The sequence below is a fragment of the Oncorhynchus masou genome, chromosome 9, assembly GCF_036934945.1.
Source record: "Oncorhynchus masou masou isolate Uvic2021 chromosome 9, UVic_Omas_1.1, whole genome shotgun sequence".
Lineage (NCBI taxonomy): Eukaryota > Metazoa > Chordata > Actinopteri > Salmoniformes > Salmonidae > Oncorhynchus > Oncorhynchus masou.
The window spans coordinates 52,290,765-52,312,742 of NC_088220.1; the positions used below are offsets into that span (position 1 = coordinate 52,290,765).

General features: G+C 47.0%; 1 protein-coding gene across 1 annotated transcript in view; it reads right to left on the reverse strand.

Annotated features, from left to right (window-relative positions):
* Nucleotides 1-6,316: 6,316 nt before the first annotated feature.
* plekhg2 (pleckstrin homology domain containing, family G (with RhoGef domain) member 2) overlaps nt 6,317-21,978 on the reverse strand; it is a 46,486-nt gene continuing 30,824 nt past the window's right edge. The window contains 14 exon segments of the mRNA XM_064974361.1: nt 6,317-6,496; nt 6,650-6,764; nt 7,279-7,377; nt 7,647-7,724; nt 7,863-7,896; nt 8,106-8,192; nt 8,299-8,391; nt 8,613-8,654; nt 8,656-8,796; nt 9,082-9,213; nt 10,083-10,233; nt 11,799-11,845; nt 13,412-13,478; nt 19,403-19,503. Of these exon segments, the coding sequence (XP_064830433.1) occupies nt 6,415-6,496; nt 6,650-6,764; nt 7,279-7,377; nt 7,647-7,724; nt 7,863-7,896; nt 8,106-8,192; nt 8,299-8,391; nt 8,613-8,654; nt 8,656-8,796; nt 9,082-9,213; nt 10,083-10,233; nt 11,799-11,845; nt 13,412-13,478; nt 19,403-19,503 (1,269 nt within the window). The 3' untranslated portion in view covers nt 6,317-6,414.

Here is a 21,978-nt window from a genome sequence, read left to right on the forward strand (position 1 = left end):
AGAGGGGGGCCGCTCGGGCCAGAGGTGAGTTTGGGGGAGGGAGACCTCATCCTCAGTGGGGATGCAGTGGGAGCGGGAGCCAGAGGGGCTGGACTGTCTGGGTGAGGGGTGGCATGGTCCTGGAGGCGAGTGTTCTTCTTGGCAAGACTCTGACTGATGGACTGGCTGATGCAGGAGGCAGCCAGGGACTTGGTCAAGGCAGAAGGGGTAGGAGAGGAGCAGGGGAGTCCCCTGATGGGGGAGGGAGAGTGCTGGTAGAGACTGGGGCTGAAGGCAGAGGGGGGCTTGGCATCCATGGGTTGGCCAATGCCTGGAAGCATGGTGGCTGATCTCTCCAGTGAGGGCTGGGAGGAAGGCCGTCTGACGGGGGACAACCCAGAGGCATGGATGGATGGGAGTGATGGATCCTGACCTGGCTCTCTGGACCTCAGTGGAGAAGGTGGTAGTCTATAACCAAAGGAAAGCATAGAGAAAAGGAAATGAATAGACTTCATTAATCAGTTCCTCCAGGATTCTGTGATGGCAATTTGTTATGCAAAATCAACAATTTCACACACAATATGCGAGGGGTTGCAAATTTTTACCAATCACTGCACTATTTCAGCATAGAAAAACCAAATCATCACAATGTTATCGCATAGAACTGACCCATCAACGCAGTACAAAAATAGTGCTCGGAATTTCAACCAATCATTGCACATTCACCACATAATATGTTTCAATCAAGCCACATGTTAACAAACTTTTTTCCTCGTTAGTGCATTTTCGCTACAAATTCAACTAAATCATCGCATATTGCCATGCATATTATCACTACAAATCCCTGTGAAACCCTGGAGGGACTGATTAATGCCACTGCCACAAAACTTGGCTTGAGGAGAAGCAGAATTGAGAGGAGAGGAGTGCAGGCAGCGATTACTCAGTCTTGTGAAAATAAGCTACATTGATAGTACGTATGTACATTTGTATATGCAATTTGAGCTCTTAGCTGCAATGTACACAAAATAAAATTATTTTTTACATTTTTTAATATACAGTCAAATAGGAACTGTTGAACATTTTCCCACTCGATACGACCTGGACATTCATGACAAAACACAGTTATTTCCATGTCAGGGGCCTTCTCACATACTTTGCATCTACAGTGCCTTCAGAAACTATTCACACCCCTTGACTTTTTTCACATTTTGTTGTGTTCCAGCCTGAATTTAAAATTGATAAAATATAGATTTTGTGTAACTGGCCTACACACAATACCCCATAATATACAAGTGGTATTATGCGTTTAGAAATGTTTACAAATTAATACAAAATGAAAAGTTGAAATGTCTTGAGTTAATAAGCATTCAAACCCTTAAATAAGTTCAGAGGTAGTAATCTGCTTAACAAGTCACATAATAAGTAGCATGGAACTAATAGTGTGCAATAATAGTGTTTAACATGATTTCAATGATCTGTAAGGTCCCTAAATCGAGCTGTGAATTTCAAACACAGATTCAACCACAAAGCCTAGGGAGGTTTTCCAATGCTTCGCAAAGAGCACCTATTGGTAGATGGATAAAAATAAATAAAAAGCAGACATCGACTATCCCTTTGAGCATGGTGAAGTTATTAATTACACTTTGAATGGTGTATCAATACACCCAGTCACTACAAAGATACAGGCGTCCTTCCGAACTCAGTTGCCGGAGAGGAAAGAAACCACTCAGGGATTTGGTGATTTAACAGAGTTTAAGGGCTGTGATAAGAGAATATTGTAGTTACTCCACAATACTAACCTAAATGACAGAGTGAAAAGAAGGAAGCATGTACAGAATAAAAAGTATTTCAAAACATGCATCCTGTTTGCAATAAGGCACTAAAGTCATACTGCAAAAAATGTGGGTAAGAAATGAACTTTATGTCCTGAATACAAAGCGTTATGTTTGGGGAAAATCCAACACAACACATCACTGAGTACCAGTCTTCATATTTTCAAGCATGGTGGCTGCATCATGTTATGGGTAGACTTGTCATTGGAAAGCACTAGGGAGTAAAAAAACAAACAGAATAGAGCGAAGCACAAGCAAAACCCTGGAGGAAAACCTAATTCAGTCTGATTTCCAAAGACACTGAGACAAATTCACCTTTCAGCAGGACAATAACCTAAAACACTGGTGTTGCTTACCAAGACAACATTGAATGTTCCTGAGTGGCCTAGTTACAGTTCTGACTTAAATCAGCTTGAAAATTAATGGCAAGACTTGAAAATGGCTGTCTAGCAATGATCAACAACCAACTTGACAGAGCTTGAAGAATTTAAAAAAGAATAATTAGCAAGTATTCTACAATCAAGTTGTGCAAAGGTCTTAGAGACTTACCCAGAAAGACTCACAGCTGGTAATTGCTGCCAAATGTGATTCTAACATCTATTGACTCAGAGGTATGAATACTAACGTAAATTGGATATTTCTGTATTTCATTTTTTATAAATTTGCTAAACTTTCTAAAAACGTATTCACTTTGTGATTATGGGGTACTGTGTGTAGATGGGTGAGAGAAAAAATGATTTGAATCCATTTTGAATTTGAGCTGTAACACAACTAAATGTGGAATAAGTCAAGAGGTATGAATACTTTATGAAGGCACTGTAAAATGCTTTCTTTCCATCTACTCCATCTACTCTGTGAATAACACTGTTTTATCTGATTCATAGAATTTCTTTCAGAACTCTTAGTGGAGAAACAGGAAACCGTATTTGCACACTTCCGGTCAGAGGCGCATTCCTTTAATCTTTCTCCAGTTTTACATTTTGGCCCCCCATTACCTTCACAAATCGGTTTAGGGTATGTAGTAGATTCTGCCTATTATTCTACAAGAACTCTTAGTGGAAGAATGAAGCTATGGACCGGTGAAATTGTGTTACTACTGTATTAAGCCCTATTAAATACTGTACCTTTGGCTGGGGAGTGTGGCGTTGTTTGATCCATTCCAACTCATAGGGAGGCTCCTTCTGCCCTTGGTAGTGGGCAGGTGCAGGTTGGGTGGTCTTTGGCTGGTGAACTGAGGCAAACAGTCAGAGGACTGCACCCCTGGCGGAGGTGTAGGCATCAGGCTTTGGAGCGATGACCACGGACGGGGAACCACGTCCCCCTCTTTTCCTTTGGAATCCTCTGGGACTTGACACTCCTTGACTCTCTGACCAGATGTATGTGTGGCTTGCATGGGTTCAGTCATAGGCGACTGAGTGGGACTCCACACTAAGGGGTTTGACCCCTCAGTTAGCCCAGAGATGGACCTCTGTTGTGTGGGAGATGTGTCGGAGATGTGAGAGGAAATCTTTGGTGCCGCAGGTGAAACATCCCGATCATCTAGAGTGCCATCTTGTGACTTGGCTTTGGTGGATTCAGCTTTGCTTTGATGACCAGGGGCCAACTGGGGTGAGCTCCCCCCCTCAGCCCCACCGGCCACATTAGGTGGCATTATCTTGGTGTTTAATCTGGCTTCGTCTGGATTCACCACCTGGCTTGTCTCTGGTTCAGTTGGAGCCTGCTGTTGAATGTTCTTCAACAGCTCCTCTGCAGCTTCAACCCCTGGAGACCTGTCTTTGTTCCCACATGGGCCTGCTAAAGAGGCTGCTGCTGCCCCCAGAGCAGGATCTTCCCTAATGGAGTACAGATTATGTCCTTTCTGCTCTGCCCAAGTCCTGCTGAGATTCACAGACCTCTCTGGGGTCCTTGGATAACCATCATCTGGAAACTCCATCCCTACCCCTTGGATGGGGCCTTCCTGGACTGGGGAGGCCCTCTTGGGGTGAAGCCTCCGCATCTCAGCTCCTGAGATTACTTCCTCAGACTGGTTCTGCATAAGCTTCCCCTCCAGAGCAGTAGTCACTACCTCCTCAGGCCTAACCTGAGAGGTTTTTGGTGGGGTAGTCAGAGGGGAGGAGGGGGGAGAGGCAATGGATGTGGATTCCAGGTTGGAAACACTGTCCCTGGGTCCGGTCAGGGCGCAGCTGTTCTCCTGCTGGCGGTAGGTGGGGGACAGCTGTTCACTGACAAGGATGTGGCCAAAGAGCTGAGGTTCTGAGGAAACTGAAGTCATCTCCTGGCAGCCTGTCAATAAAAAAAAGAAAATCAGCCTGAACACTGTCATTCACTGATAAACAATATGGAGGCTTTGCACGTCATGTTTTATTTGTTGTGTTTCCTGACCAACCATATGAAGGCTTTACTTTCACTATCAAACATGGTAAATCACAGTTTATATGTGTTCTTCCATTATTTAGCAGTGCTTACTAAAACAACTCAAATTCAACAATAAGACACCAACAAGTCTTTACATATCCTCACCTCTACACTATCTAATCAAATCATAGCCATTTATACAGGATGCTAAAGGTACTGACCAGTGGAATGGCTCTGAGCTCGTTTTACTGTAATCTTCTCCTCCTGATGCTGCTGCGGCAGCTGGGCCTGAGGAGGGACGCTGTGCCTGGTGGTGATGGTCCACGGTGCATGACCCACACACACCCTCTTGTGGTGAAGTGGCACCTTCATGATGCTGGCCTTGGCGCTGTACATTCGAGCTAGCATTTGAACTTTACTGAGGATTCTCTCTGAGTTCTCCACCAGACATGGATCACCGGGGCTGGCCTCGAACAGGCCTATCCCTGCCACGTCTGCGACCGCTGCCCCCTCGTACAGGGTCTGGCTGGAGGACACCATCTTACAGTGGCGGGACCAGCGGCCCACCTTGATCTGGCTGGGTAGGCCCTCTAGGTTCCCAGTGAGGGAGCTCCTGTCTCTGATTCTACCCCACCCAGCCTGGGACATTGGGGCGGTCTTACTGTCATGAAGACCTGTAGGTGGAGGGACAGTGGAGTCTTTCTGGGCCTCTTTAGGTTCTGAGTCCAGATCACTTGGACTTGGTCCGTGGCCGTTGATTACCTGCTGGTCTTTTGTGATCACTTTGGCTGCTTCGTCGCTGAATGAGGGCTCTTTGGTGATGTCTGTTGACAGGTTTGGTATGATTTCCCTCTCTGTGCTAACAGGGGCTCCTACTTTCTCCTTCTCTTTCCAATCCTTCATCAGCTCTGTGCAGGGCAGCTCACTCCCTGGCTCAAACCTGCTACATTTTTCCAGAGCAGGCTTACCCTGACCTGGTGCCTGGCTGTGGTCTTCCTGGGAACCAGCAGCAGAAGTGGAGGAACAATCTGGGCTGAGGGCTCCCTCTCCCTGGTCAGGAACTGACGGAAGAGGAGAAGGGAGCTCTGACTCAGGCTCTGGTTCTGCCCCCCCATCGGAGCGCCCGCTCTCCGAGTCACACAGGCTGTCCTGGTGGCCAAAGACAGCAAAGTGGGACACGGAGTCTTTGACCAGGCCGGTGGGGATGATGAGGGAGAAGCTGTTTCTCCTGGCGGTGGGGCTGCTGTCACCTTCTCCTGCTTCTCCTGCCTCGGCCTCAGCCGCCTCGTAGTAGCTGCGGATCTTCTCGATGATCTGCCTGTCTGACTTGGTGAGCTGGGTCTCTTTCTTGGGCGCCAGAGGGCTCTGTACAGTGTGCTCTGGGACAGAGAGAGGAGCTTCTGAGGGCTTGTCCTCGTTGGGGAGGTCAGAGCAGAGTTCCTTCTCCCTCTCTCTTTCGTCTGGGAGGTTTACAGGAGAGAGTGGCATCGAGGTTTCGAACGTTTGCTCGTCCTCCACCTCTGATGCATTTCTTTCCCCAACTGTCCCAGTTTCTTTGGCTGATGTGCTCTCCTCCTGAGGCCTCTCCTCTATAACATCAGCTGGCAAAGGTGTTGACTCTCCCTCTTCACAACCACCCTCCTCTGAGGATTCCCTGGACAGACATGGTGGAAGAGTTTGGTCTTCCATTTTGGTTCTGCTCCCCTCCAGTTGCACTGTTATCTCCTCTGGACTATTGGGATGGGGGTCTTGCGAATCGTAAGTCTCATCCGTAGAGGAAGCAAGCAGCAGGTAATTTCCTTGCTGAGCAAGTGGACATGGATGTGGCTCAGTTGCTGGGTCCTCCAGAGACTCATCCAGGAGTGAATCCTGTGGAGAAACAGAAACAGACACAAAAAAAAGTCAGTCATCCCCGCATCTCTTACTATACGTACATGGGGAAATAATGCAGCACTAAATTGATAGCTCATAAAACTAGACACTGACGTCTAGTGACTAGACAAGTGACACAGGTTGCTTCAAATCCATGGCAGCTGTTTAATAGTGTGTGAATTGTGAAAGAGAGTATAGCCTACCCATACTATGTCAGGCTTGAGTTCGGCCATGCCCTCTCGCACGCGGCTCTGGTTAATGAACTGCATGATCTCCTCGGTGATGGAGAGGGTGGGTGGGGCGCTCAGGGGGGGTAGGTCCTCTTCTTCCAGGCCCAGGGAGGGTTCCGGACACTCTGCCTCAGCCTCCACCTCCATCACAGAGGAGGCCAGGGTGTTGGTGCTGCCTGAGAATCCCAGGCTATCTGCCCCAGGACACAGCTCCCCCTCGCTGCCAGCCTGTGGAGATGGACATGAACATCAACATTGAGATGCAGAATGTCAGGAAGGGAAGGTGTACTACTCATGTACTATTCTTGCAAATGAGATGTCATCTGATGTGTATGACAGTTGTGGGTGGATAGGGGCAAAACCAGTCTGAATCAAGCTTACCTTTGAAGAGACTGGATTCCATGAGAAGATAGGAATGGTTGGGGGAAACAAACAAGGGTGTGTTTACTTTCCATTAAAAACGTGCCAAATCTTTCAGCACTGACAGACTGAAGCACTACAAGGAAACAAGATAAACAAGAATCCTTTAAGAAAATTCTCACCATGATATGTTGTTTCCAAGTCTTTAGTTGGAGCTGGAAAGAAACAGCCATAAGCATTTAAGAATGAGTCATTTCCAATTATTGAATTTATGAATTCATATTTTCAAGCTCTGTATGTTTAGTCCAAGTCCTGTGCAGTGAGTGATTCCTCTATGGGCCCTTGTTCATAAAGCGTCTTAGAGTAGGAGTGCTGATCTAGGATCAGGTCCTCCTTGTCCATATAATCTGATTCAAATATGATCTAAAAGGCAAAACTGATCCTTGATAAGCATTTCTGCTTTGAGGCTCTTGATGAATGTAGGCCCTGGGCCTATATCCACAAAGTGTCTCAGAGTAGGAATGCTGATCTAGGATCTGTCCGTATAATCTTATTCATTCGGATTTAAAAGGCTAAACTGATCCGTGATCAGCACTCCTACTCTGAGACGCTTTGTGGATAGGTCCTGGTCTATAGACATGAAGTCTCACCAGACTGCCTCCTGCCACGGCGATAGGACAGGTTCCCCTCCAGCAGCAGGGGAAGGCTCTTCTTGGCCTTCTCTGGGGTGTAGATGAACTCTGGGGGCTCTGGACACACACACACACACACACACACAGAATTAATTTAACTCAGCAAACACAGACCAGACAGTCATATGGCAAAATGGCTTTGTTATTTGTTAGATTTATGACAAAGAAGAAGCCATCACCCTCATCCAACTTTGGGGTAAAAAAATGTGCTTAAAACCAGTAAAGATATCCAACAGAAATAAAAGTGTTTTGAACTAAAAACCTAAAGTTGTTGACACACAAATTAGACACTAGGTGCATTACAGGTAAGAATGGCTTGTCCTGACCTGATTGGCGTCTCCCTCGATGGTATTCATCGCATCTTGGAGAGGATTTTTTAAAACGATCCTGATCAAACTGAGGAGCTGTGAAAAATAAATGGCGAGTTACTGAGTTGTGCATGATTGTAAACTGTGCACAATTGGTGTCAAATACAGTGCAAATTGAAAGTGCAAAGTGTAGGTGTATGAATGTATGATGGTTTGAAATGACATGAAACTCACATTGACAGAAGTTGTCACCGAGTACCTGCCTTGCCTGTAAAATACATCCGGGTATTTCAACGATTGCTCAACCTGTGACAGTGTTTGCAGTAACTATAAACAGCCACAAGGTGGCTGCACATCCTAACAGAGTGATTACAATATTCTCTGTTTCAGTTTAGCCACAGCCTTCAGTGTTATATTGGCTGAAAAGTATTGCCATTCATATCGGCAACATTTACAGCAATGTACTATAACCCTTACCTTCTGGGGTAGAGAGGCAAGATGGTTCTCCACTATCAGCCTCTTGAGATAGTGCAGCCAAAGGCGTTTCTCCTCCTGGTTTTTGGTCTGTAACATGGGTAGGAGGGTAGTTAAAGTACACTGGCCTGACACAATACAATGTCCTGTTCTTTGATAGTGGTTCACTTGTAATTTGATAGTGGTTTACTCGTACCTGTACAATGTGCTGCTGTTTGGGGATGGTCTGATCAGACACCTTAAAACACAGGGGGTCCTTCATGGTTTCTACGAGAAGAAGGTTACAGCACTGAATGGAGAGGAGGGTAGAGAGATGAGGGAAAGGGGAGAGTGAAAGCGAGAGGAACGACAGTGAAGGGGAAATAAGGGTCTCAGTACATGATTTGTACATGAATCAAGCTAGAAAAACATTATACTTTTTTGATTGGTGTAGGCGTCTGTAAATGCTCCTAGCATTTACAGAAACACAATAATCTGATCAATTAATTCCGGTGTCCGCAAGGCACTCACAAATATGTGGGTGCTGTAGATGAAATGCTCCAGCCTCTTTTTTAGCGATAAGCAGCATCTTGTCGAAGAGGAAGAATGCCCTCTCCTTCTTGACCCGTTGAACCCTGAAGGCGCCCTCCAACACCAGCTCCCCAAAGCCACTCAGGTCTGGACCTGTCCAGTTGGTCAACAAGCTCTCAACCTCCTGCCAGAGTCAAAAGAAAAACAGTGTTTATGTTAACCTCAGCTTGACCTCTGATCTTCAAAAACAGTAGTCGAGACTGAGATGTCCAAAGACCTCCAGATGTAGTGGAGACTAAGGTGTCCAAAGACCTCTGCAACCTCTAACCTCTTCTGACTTTTAACCTCTGACCTCTACAGCCAGTTCAGGGTCATAGATTATGATCAGCAACAAAAGCTAACTTTGTTATATTTTCAATGACAACAGCTGTAGTGAGTGACTGGGCAGAGCCTGACTGGTGATCCATACCTGCAGCCTGACGGCGTGGTCCTGCTTCCTCTTCATATCGTTGATGTACCAGGCCACGGCTGTCATGGTGATGATGGCATCCTCCACTACCTCGTAGCCAGGGTCACTTTTATCAAAGTGTTTGGCCAGCTCCTGCCAGACGGGGGCGATAGTGAGGGTAGGCTTCTATTACGCTTCAATCACACCGTCAGTGTCATTGCATTTTGGCACACCAGAATTACATTCATTTCCAATGAAACGCTGCGTTTGCCTTGCAGCATTGCGTTGCAGAGGCAGTTGCAGTGCGTTCGGTGTAATGCATATGTTGGATTTATCGAACGAATACGTCAATTGCTTTTGATTAAAAAACGCTTCATCTGCCTTCCCAATGAAAACTAGTTTGAAAATTCAAACATATATTTGATGGGAAAGAGATGTTGTATGTTTCTGGACGATGCACCATGCTGTCTTGTTGACAACATGATAGAACGGCACAGATTATTGTTCGCACCGTTGCTCAGGTTAATAAAACTCCCTCATTCGCACTGGTTTATCAACGTTGAAATGAGCTGATTCTCTTTCCATACTCCTTTCGACACACCCACACCATATTGTGCTGCAGCTACCCATACTTGAGAATAACCCCCACAGAGGTGGGCTTGGAGAGAGAACCCGAGGTCGTTGATCAGTGTCCAAACACAGCTAGTTAAATGCCATGAGTTGTGTGAGTGTGCGTTTAAACATAGGATCCTTATTTCATTTCACAGAATCTCTATGCTTCATTTACTCGCTAGCTGTACCCTTGGTCTGCTGAGTATCACACACCAATAAAAGGCAAGGAGAGCAGAGTAAGATTTCTGATGATTTGGATTGAAGGGAAACAGTCTACAATGGGGCCTGTACCTTTCCTCTGTGTACAATATAGAGGAGTTGTACATATTCTCTGAATAAGTTTGACATTGAGAGTATTGGATCAGTATCATCATATTGTCTCTCTGACCCAGTCCATGACCCATACTGACCTGCAACAGGAGGTGGTACTTGAGGATCCTCTGCACTGGCTTCAGCAGGTAGGTCTCCAGGGGCAGGGAGTGGCACAGGGTGGTCTGCCTCTCCTGGAAGAAGCCCACCAGGCTCTTGTTCTTCATGCAGTCCCTCAGAACAGCCACCGAGCTGGGGAAAGAGATCCAGGAGGAGTGGTGGTGGATGTTGGGGGTGGAAGAGGGGGGGGGGGGTCCACAGTAAGACTCATCAGTTGGCTCATCGCTATGCCAGACAGCACTTCATCTCATGGTGAAGCGTACAGTAATGTGTTCAGCGTATGCCTCCGGTCCCCCCTTCAGAGGGGCCTCATTTTTGTCTGAACGCAACTATTTACGTACACTAGAACATTCTGCTGCATTCCCCTTGCTGTCCGACTGTGATGTCTTTCTTAGGCAAAAGCTCAGATATCTGTTAACAGAATCTTTTCGGGGTTGAGCTACGAACGTGGTCTTTTTAAGACATCAGTGGATGAATGCACACAGCTCAGGTACAGGGTCACGGCACCGTCGACATCTCATAACAAATCTAATTCGGTTCTCTGTGACAGACACGTGAAAGGTTGTTTATATAGAGCACGTGTAGAACACCACATCTTCATGGTGACGGGCAGCGATCCAGTGCTATTCAAACATCTGCCAGTCAAATAGTAGTGGCCCGTGAGATTAGAATTGATGTGGCGCGAAAGATGCTGCTTCCAGAAGGGTTTGTATTTTTACACGTACAATATACTGTAAATTAGCCTGATTGAGCAGTGACCGAATCTTTACCGGGATCATTAAGTCAGTCACTGTCGTCTTTCGTTGGATTCACCTAGTTTCACTTGTCTGTCCGACCACTGAGTAGTTCAAGCTAATCAAGCCCCTGAGCACGGTTACATACACACGATAATGTGATTATTGTGGATAGTCGCGTTAACATAAGTTTGTTTAAAAAGTTGACGTGCATTTCAAGAAGAATGATTTCCCTAATAATCATGTTTACATGACACATTTGAAATCAGGCTAGTGCACAAAATCGCTAACCAAAATAAACGTTCTACCACAGTGGCCATGTTATTTTTTTGCGAAGACCTTTTGATTCTGAGTTTGGACATTTGTATGTTAAAACTATTTACAAGATGCATAGGTTCAGTTTTTCAGGACTCACTTCACTGCCGCATAAGAGGGAGGCTCGCGCCACCCGGGGCTGGCACATGGACAGATCAAATACACCACTGGAACGCTGATTAAGGTGTTTACATGTCCTAATCATTTGAAAGATGGCTCAGAAAATCAGGCGTTTTAATCGGCGTATGCTTACTTCGGTTTTGACCGTACTCCGGTTAAGATCAGCAGAGTGAGGTGTTTACACGACTAATGCCAGACTTGACCTACTGCCACAATCAATTTAATATCGAATTATTACTGGTGCATGTAAATGTGCTCAATGTCCATAAAAGTCATTTCCCTTTCACTAATGTCTCTCCACAAAGAATGGTGATTACAACTGTACCCCCCCTCCCCCCACCATCATATACAATTGTATTCTTATTGAAATAACAAATGAAAATGTGTATATTGAACTTTACTTGTCCACTGTATTGAATTCATTCCATTCTCACCCCAGGTCACTTCACTATAGCTATCATTCAATGATCCAGTTCGAATGACAGCCCCAAGGGCACATCAGTATAGCGGTGTGTGTGTGTGACTTACTTGGGGTAGTTCATACAGTACAGGGTATATATGTCGAAGGCTTCGCTCTAAACAAGAGAAAGAGAAAGCCCCCCCCCCCCAAAAAAACCGATTACATTCGTGGGGAGAAGAGAGACAGGTGAGAAAGACCAGCGACACCGAGCATCGGCCTCCATGTTCCCTCTGCTACAAATCACTGTCATCTGAGAGACCCCCTGTGATCATGTGACACCTCTCCTCACACCAGGGTCATTCTCCAGGCCTCACTCAGAAATAAATACTTTGTCTCTATCTCATAGCAAAACCCCATTCCCTGACTTATGTAAACATGTATTCTCATGCAAGAAACATCTCATCTAAACATCTCATCTAAGAAAGCAAAGGAATGAGAAAATAATTGCATTTTATATTTAAGTAGGTTTAGATAACGGTTCCGTGAGGTCAACTGAATGTTACCTTCCAAAACAGTTGTGTATACATGTATACTTGTCTTTACCACTCAGTCTTACATATGGCCAGCAGGTATAGGGTTTGAGATTCATAGCTTAGCAGATGGTGAATAGTTACAGGCTACAGCTGACTCCATGCAGACCCAGTGTCTTACTGCACCTAAACTAAGAGCACGTAATGGCCTCATTCCAAGCAGAAACGGTCACATTTGAACTGCGTTTCCCACATTCCACTCCGCGGTAGCAAGGGGCCGTTGTCCTCACACTGTTTAGAGAGGTTAGCCTAGCTCAGAGAAGCATCGCAAAACCAGAATAACCTTGCCGGTAATGGCTTAATCAAATTTCCGCAGCCATCTATAATTGGCCACAACAGTAGCCCAATCAATAGCAGAGAACTATAGCGACCTGCTGGATAAGAGGGTTTGGGCGCCAAAGAGAAAAGTACAGGCTGGAGATGGGACTAAGAATAGGCACCCTTGGATCCTGGACCGCAAATGGGATTCTGGTTCTTGTGTCTTGGTCCGGCTTTGGCAGGGCCAGGCGTGTCAGTCTGGAGCCCCACATATGGAGGCGTACCCTGGGAGTCAGGGACATAGACGCTGGCCATTCTCCCAGCCGACACAAAGGAGAGCCTGTTTCCTCTGGTTGGTTGGACCCTTCACTGTTCCTGTTTAGTCAGCGGTGGTTCTGTGTCATTACCCAGACAACTAGAGTAGAGCACCATGAGGGTGTGCAGACCCACTCAACTGTAGTGAGCACACGAGTTGAAGGATCACCGCCACCACCGCTTCAGAACCAGAACCAATCACGACATCTCCCTGGTCACGGGCCTGCACACACTCACATAGCCCAAGTACAAACATTTCCTCTGACACACTGCCCAATGTCAGCGGCCCACTTCAAACAGCTGTGGTTCTCTATTTGGCCGAAAACAAAAGTTTGTTTCACACGATCTGCTTGCTTGATATTTTAACAGCGCTCTGCATCCAGAGAACAAAAGAGCTACTGAATACAAGCACCATACTAGCCTACACAGCGAGCCAGTCTTAAGCCATGACCCAACAGGGGCTGGCTGTGACCAACCATTCGGGAAACACTGGTTTAGGTCATCGGAATACCCACCAAAAATGTGCAATGTGAATTTACGGGTTGTTTGTGCTTTATCATAGCAATGTGGTGACTCACCCTCTCAACGAAGCACTCAGCAATGGCTGCTGCATGAGGACTCCTCTCCAGGTCCTCCAGAAGCTCACTGTGAGACAGACAGACAGACAGACAGACAGACAGACAGACAGACAGACAGACAGACAGAGAGACAGAGAGACAGAGAGAGAAGTAGGTCAGTTATGGGCCATGAGAACACCAGTGCAGTAATGTAAACTTATCAATGAAACACACAGAGGTCATGGAACTTGTCTACATTCCTGGGACTCATGCTCTACGAATCAGTACAACAGCTCTCAGTCATGATTAAACATATCACTGTCAAATACTGTAACATCCATGTAACAACTACTCATAACACATAACGATGAGCACATAAACTGCTATGTAAAATGGACAGCACAGATATTGCTTAGTAGACACTGTGCAGTGCTTATGAGTGCATGTGAGTTTGTCAAGGCCTTGGACAGTTCATGAGAACTGAGCACCCCCATTTGTTTGGAGACTGTTATTCCGTCTCCACCAAGGCTCTTGGAGCTGGTGTTGAAGACGATCCTGGCAGGGATGGATCCCAAATCCCAACTCCATTTCCACAAAGGATTCATTTATGTCTCCCCTTCCGATCCTTCCAAACAATCTCCTAAATGCATGCAGATGGGACACATCTAGCCTTGGCTTCACATCAGCCAACCCCAACCAGAACCCCCTTCCAGCTGTCCCATTACCCGCCCCCTCCTCAACACCCGCACCTTACAAACACAGACCTGAATCAGACTGCCTTTAACAGGGGAGAGTGGGTGGGTGTTTGCTTTCAAGGGTCAAATAACCACGTGCACCCGTTTCACCTTTGGTCCCATGCCACGAGCTCACCCTAGCCTCCTCATCACCATGGAAAGACATCTTATGAAACACATACGCAACCTCTCTCCAGGACCCGGTAACTTTTGATTAACATCCTACTTCGTGTATGTCAGCGGAGAGAGAGAGCGGAGGGTCTCTCTTTTCAGTATCTGAATGAATCAAAATGATCGGTGAAAGATTTTCTTGGCGGGAGAGTGTGGAAAAGGTAAGGAATAGTAGTGAGGAGGGGAGATTTGAAGGAGTGGGGATAGTGATGACGGTTTGAATTCTGACTCCGATTAGGAGAGGATGGAGGTTGACGTAGCTAATGTAATGGCTGTCCCTAGTGTTTACTGGGACATCTCAAAAGGGACAACTAGCCTCACATTCCTGGACAGCATGCTGAAACTGAGGTTGTCGGTCGCCGCGGTCCCATCAGCCCGTATCCGAGGTTACACGACGTGATGAGCAGCCCAGCCACACTCAGTTCATTAGCAAAGCCCAAATTCCCTGCATCTCTGAGAGGCCCTGGGCCGCCGGACTGGCCAGTCTCTCGGGATACCCCCTCTTCCGAAGGAAAACAGAGAGGCGCTCTGTAAACACCCGGAGTTCGCCTTCATACGGCCGGGGGGGTCGGAGTGAAACCGCAGCCCTCCATTCCTTCGCGTCGCTCTCTCCTCCCTCGGAGACGAGGCTTGTTTCGCGGCTGCCCTCCGCGGTGAGAGGGCGTCATTAGGGTTTCGGGGGAAGCAGAGGGGAGTTATGGGTGGTTTTTTACCAAATGGCCACAGAGCAGGGTGTCTCTGAGTGCCACTGGCCCTGACTGATGTGGGAATCCTGTTGTTGACAGACAAAGACAAAGAGAAAGAGGGAACAAAGAACATGCCACCGCGGAGACATTCCCTCCATCTGCAAGAGCAAAGGGCTTTCAACAAGACTACATCTGCAGTGCTGCAGCATGTTTGCAAACTTGTATCCTCACGTTGGATTTAATTAAGGCTTGGCACTTACTAGAAGGGCCTGGTACTTTAAGACAAAAGCCCTGGAAAGTATTTGGCTGTCAGGACCTTGGACTTGAGTTATGCTTGTAACCAACCCTACTAATTACTTTCCCAGCTTTTCATTTTGAAAAACACTCCATCCATAGACTTTGAACAGAGATGCTCCATATTTGAGTTCTGGGGGAAAAGTCCAGTTTTAAGTCACGCCTACTGATTTTATCTCCTCGCCGTACGCGCATTGTTCTTCCCTGTGAAATATGACACACGACAATCTGGTATTTGAAGTACGCGCATTTGATCCTCTAAGATCGAGGGTGAACTGTGAGGGGAAAGAGGAGTTTCCTCCAGATGATCCCTTTACAGTCGTATATATTTCACGAGGAATTACAGTCAAACAGGGGAGTCACCTGAGAGGCGCACTGTCAATGAACTCACTTCTCTCTGTTCCGTTCTTTCCACGTCCGTACTTCTGAACCCCTCTTTTCATTGTGTTTATAAGGTAATACCTTCCATACGGCCTGTTCCCCCTTCTCTTTCCCTCCGGTAGTCCTCACTTCCCTCCTTCTTCTCCTTTAATAATCATCCCTCTCTCATGGAGTGTGATCTCTGCATTAGATTTTAAGCACTTGCAGGTCTGTTTTCCTCTTTAGTAACTACACAGTAAGTGCCAGCAACAAAAGCAACAGAGACCTATCTAGATCCCTTCATCAGAGAATGTTTATATGCACTTGAACCTTGCTGGCCTTGTGTTCCCAATCCCATCCCTGAGTATCGTCACACGCTGACTTCACCGCCTCTCTCAAAAGTGAGAACTTCTTTCATGTGACACCACATCCTCAGCAACACCACCCACTCCCACACGAGCCACGGCAGATAAAAGCAGACAGCATGGATCCAGGGCTGTTTAGGGGGATCCCAGCCAGGCAGACTTCTCTGGGTCACAAGGATGACTGTGAAGGGGTGGGTGGCCTGAGCACTCAGACTGTCTCAGTCTGGTCAGGTGCGAGAGGCTGAGGGGTTATGTCTTTCGTGTGGGACTTCATGGGAGCCGTGACCCCAGGCAAGCATGCAGGGGTCACAGTCTAAGGTCTAAATCACACGTAGTGGAGGAATCTAACCAGGCTTGACTAAACGTCACCGCACACGGGCCGCCCCCGGGATATGAGCGATGGGCCCCGGAGCCCAGCCCCTTAATGTACGTTCCACAAGCAACGTGTCTACTCCATGAGAAATGGAAGGAATTAGACACACATAGAAATATAATTACTAGAACAGGGAAACTGTTCTACTTCTATATTTCTATGGTGCCATGCGTCCACATTCCAATAGACTTCAACTCTATGGCACAACTTAAATACCGGCAGTATAGGAAATAGTGGTGGTACACCAAACGGGTAATAAAACCATTATCCACAGTCACTGGAGGTAATTGATCTGTTTATACTGTAACGTCATGCACTATCAATGTGCGCTGTCCATGGCCAGCATTGAAACCCGTGATACTATACAGAACATTTGCTTCTTATTAGGCTTTTTCTTACAGATCCTCTACTTCTCATTATCATTATACAGTACAGCAGCTGCACGCCAAAAAAAAAATAAGTTCCTTTTGAAAGGTCTATGTTTCTAGTTGAAATTGACTTCGCGTGTGAGTCGTGGCCTGGCTTCGCACCAGGCCTTAGACAGACACAAGAGATAAATCATGGAACTCAGACAATGCAATTGAACATCTTCATGTGCTGTAGTAAAGTCCCCATCGCTCTCTGTCTCTCCGTTTCTTTGTTTCTGTGTTTCTCACATGCGCTGTATTAGACTACAGAGGATTTCAACGGCTCCGGCAAACTTTCCATATGAGGGATTTGGAACAGAGAGACGAAAGAGAGGATGGACAGAGGTGCTTAGCATGAGACGGTTAAGCCATCTTGATAAGCTCAGGCCTGACTGATCTCTCTGTCTCTGTGTCTGCCTCTTGGTCTCTCATGATGGGTTGGGTTAGAAAAAGTTACGGGTCACGATTCCACGTATTTGTCACGTATCCTTAGAGATAAATCTATATGTGATGCCGGATCCTTTTTCCATGGCAGACTAGGCAATTCCAGCACTTCTCTGACTGTCCTAGTGGCCCGTTCAGCCACAGTTTCTACTCAGCCGCGGATCTAATAAAGATGGACAGGATTAACCGCACTAACTACTGGAATAGTACAGAGCACGTCTGTCTGTCCTGGCTGCGCTGTTCGCCAGGCTGTGCCCTGTCTCTCGCCGCGGTGCGGTCGGCTCACAGCAGGGTCCAGAGCTCTAACCCCGGGCTTTGTCCACCACGGCGGGCCACAGTGAACGACATCCGTATGCTGCCTGGAGAACAGGCCAAGAAAGTAGACGTAACAACACCAGTGAGGATACAGGGGCTGCATACCACAGCGATGAGGAGATGAGATTTAGGAAAGGCAGAACAAGAGAAAGGACGAGGGAGAAAAGGGTCAAGTTTTTTTCTCGACTTATTGGGGCAAGAAGAGGATAAAGGTGAAGTCTATCCTCGTTTCTCTCTCAGATGAGGTGCGCTACTTTGAGTGATGAAAAATAGAAAAAGAGAGTTTGCAAAAAGAAAAACATTTCTCCCTGGGAGCCTGTTAGGAAACTGACTGCTCTCATTCTGCTCATTACAAACAAATGTAATTTATGGACTAGCTAGCCCCACGGCAGCGAGCAATGGGGGTACACCCCTGGCACTGATGCACATACTCTACTGTACTGCAATGAGTTACTCTGCACAGAGCCTGGGGCAGACGGGAGAAATCCCTCTCTCTCTCTCTCTCTCTCTCTCTCTCTCTCTCTCTCTCTCTCTCTCTCTCTCTCTCTCTGTTTCTTTCTGCAACAGTGAGGCCATTTCCCATGATAACCGGGGGCAGGAAGCCATATTGGATTTGGAGAAGGAGGGGGCAGGTTAGGAGCACTTACTCATGTAGAGGGAGGTATGTAATGAAAAGAGCCGACTTGGCACGGGCATTGAGACTGAAGTGTGAAAACAACAAGTGTCAGCAGGGGGGCAGGGCGAGGAGCGTTGAGGAAATAGGAAAAATATGAGCGGTACTCTTCTCAGGGCTTCACTGGAAGCTGCCGGGGCCAAACTCATCCCTGCCATTTCTCCCTACACAACATTCCCATCACTGAATGAACTGAACTAATGACATGGGAATGATTGACGCTTTTCATTGACACATTCGCTATTCCAGGCAAATAAACAGAAATACCGTACCAATGCATCACTCCTGAAATGGGGAAATTATGAAAATCAGGCTACAGTTAAACAAATTCCAATCGCTTGAGTTCCAGGAAACATAAATGGATCTCTACTTTCAGTGTAAACAGCAATCTGAAAACATCTAGCTGGAGAGCATCTCAGATACGCTGCTGTGCCACTGTGTACGGAACATCATCTCACACATATAAGCAATCTCAAGCCTCCTCTCTGGTTGTGGAATGTCAAATGCGGTGAGCCATGACTTAAGACGTATACCTTAACCTTGAGAGCTGTTGTGACCATAACTGGGCTCGCTGGGTAGTATCACTTATTCCAAGTCTCTCTCGCTCTCTCTCCCATCCCTCTCTCTCTCTATCTCTGTTTCTCTTTCTCTCTATCTCTCTCTGTGTCTGCACATTGTCTGTCTGGTGGAGGCCTGGGGTCTGGGCCAGCCATTGTGTCTGCAGCACATTAAACGGACATCACTGCCACCCAGGCTGCAGCCTGTACACAAGCTGCCTCGGCAGAGAGAGCGAGAGAGAGAGGGAGAGAGAGAGAGACAGAGCGCGAGAGAGAGCATGGAGCAGAAGAGTGAGAGGACGGAGACAAGCGGAGAAAGGGAGGAGAAAGGAGGGTAGGGTTTAAGGGTAGCTGCAGGAGAGTTCTCACCACCATAGTTGTAGAATTTTACATGAATCAGTGCTGAGTGAAATTGAGCTGAGTAAAATGGAAGAAGTTGCAATTTTTGTTGATGGTAAGTGGTAGTATTAATCGCCAATTAGACATTGCACTGGGACGAAAGACGCTAAGATCTACACAAAAGCCCGAGGACACATGTCATCGACCCCAGTTCAGGGCTGATACAGTCTAACAGCTGTCAGGATGAAGTAGGTCTAACGTGTAAGCAGACAGAGAGAACACACACTAACCCACCTGTTGAACTCATAGATGTCCTCAATGTTGCAGAACAGAGTGCTGACTTCCTCTGGCTTGAGCGGCAGGTCCCCACAGTCAATGATGCAACCCAGGTAGTCCTGAGAGAGAGAGAGAGAGAGAGAGAGAGAGAAGAGAGAAGAGAGAGATTCATACTTCAAGTTCGTTTGTTTCTGACTTCATAACACAAAATGCCTAAGCATAGTTGCTCAAATGGACAAAAGTTCCTTCTTCGTCCCTCCCCAGCGTGGTAGCTTTAGATCTTCCAAATGATTCTCTGATAGCTGTCATACGGTCATTTGTAATTGAATTATCATGAAGGCTTTCTTCGTGAGAAAAAAACAGATGCTTGAGCCCTACATCAATCCTTACTGTAAACGCACCGAGAAACCCAAGAAAGCAAATCTGGCAATTAATACAGTCGTAAAGGCCTCGTTGTTACAATATTTTTCATTTTCCTTTCGTGCTCCTCTCTTTGACCTGGGAAATAAAGCCATGCTCCAGTCTCATGAGTATGATATGCCTCCCCCCCCTAAAAACACAGACTAACATCCCCAAGTACCACCACCCACAGGGCACGTTGCTCCGCGAAACCTGGAAGAGAGCATTCCGACCTGGGCCTTAAGAAAGACGGGGGCTTCAAAATGTGTCTGGCCAATCCACAGGCCCTCCAAGTCTACCACCTACAATGTAATGTTCATTAGTTAGGCTAAAAGACCTTATATAGGCTAGCTGTCAGCACTTTATCAGAGGCCTCCAGGGTCCAATAGTCCCGTAATCAGCATGTTTTTTAAGTGGCCAACAAGCCCATCTGATAAAGCCACATCCTACAGACAACTCTCTCTCCAGATGCCAACCCGATGGAGAAACCACAGAGGATCCCTATCCAGGGTTGCTGTTCATTCTGTTGGTCTGAGTTTAATAGAGAGATCTGAGTAACCGTGAGGGCGGCTGCGGTCCACCCAGAGACCCAGTTACCATTCTGGCCCGCGAGAACGAGCCAACAACAGATAAACAAAGAGGGGCTAAATTAGGATGAAGCCAATTTAATTGCAAAAATAAACGGGTTTAAATAAGCAAACGGACAAAGTATGCGTGAGAGTACAGGGGATGGGAGGTGGGGATGGCAGGGCGTTATGACCAGGAAGGGGGCTTCAATGTACCCTAACCCTGATAGAGCCTGAGCAGAGTGGAGTGCTCCTAGGGTACATTTGTCTCCAGTTGTGTTTGTTTCCAGAGCCACCGGGGTTCTGGGAAAAGCAAACAGGCCGAGGTGGGGCAAAGTGAGACGAAAAATAAGGGGGGCTCCGCCACATTCATCACCTTTTAAAGGCAAGGGAACACTGGCACTGTAATTACTGTCGACAGTCACGGGTGAACAAGAATTCCCCCTCGGGCACACACTTACACACTCACACACACACACACACACACACACACACACACACACACACACACACACACACACACACACACACACACACACACACACACACACACACACACACACAGAGAGAAACAGACACATACGCAGGCATGCACACACACACACTCCTTTCGGAGGGCAAGGAGGACCCATAGCGAGAAGAGAGGAGGAGAGCAAGAGACAGATGGATGAGTGAGAAGTTGACAGAAGAAGCGAGGAGAAGACCGGAAAAATTAGGAAGAGACTTGAGGGGGAAATTGAGACATAAGAGGGTTAAACGCAGGAGAGCACAAGAACAGAAAGGACTGAGAAAGAGATACATGTTTCACTGTGAAAGGGAAGAAAGACAGCTAGAATGAAAGCAAGAGAGAGAGAGATCGAGAGGCTGGAGCAGCCGGCAGGTTTTGGTCTCTTTGTCTGAGAAACTAGGTCAGAGTTTGGAGAAAGGAGTTTGTCCCTCTGTGCTGCCTGCGAGGGCCCCTCCATCCCCTCTGCATGTGCCCCAAACTGGGGGGTTACAGCCAAGGAGAGGCATAAAAACGCTCCGTTCCCCCGAAACCCCCACCCCCCAATTTCCTGTCCTATTTGGCAGGAGTACAACGAGAACGAAAGGGGGCTTCGCTCTCCCTGGCTCTCCCAATTTTCTCTCCATCTTTCTCCTCCTGTGTCTTCCAACATACTGTATACTGCACATTCAAGACCTATATGAGCAAATACATATGGGAGCTCACACATGCACAAACACGAGAAGGCAAGCTAATAAACTGTTCACACACACACACACACACACTGACTCCAATCATCATACTTGGTTCTTATTACCACTGCAACTTTGACATCATCCCTGGATCAAAACCAGATTTCCATAGCTGTAAAGGCTGAGCCTAACGCACGCTCGAGCCGATAGACATCACATGTGTCAGCAGTCACACAGTCAGCAGTCTGGGACAACCGACAACTAACTCCATTCCATCAACTCAGATGCCCACAGCTGCGCTCTGTCCCAAATCCCTGTCCCGCATAAACAAATGTATGAACATTTGTTCTGTAAGGCATCCCTGCACAGGCCAGCTCTGTCAAATGCCTGCTCGTTTTACTGGCTCTTAAAAGGCTGAGCTTCAAAAAGGGGGTTACATTTCAGGCATTCTCG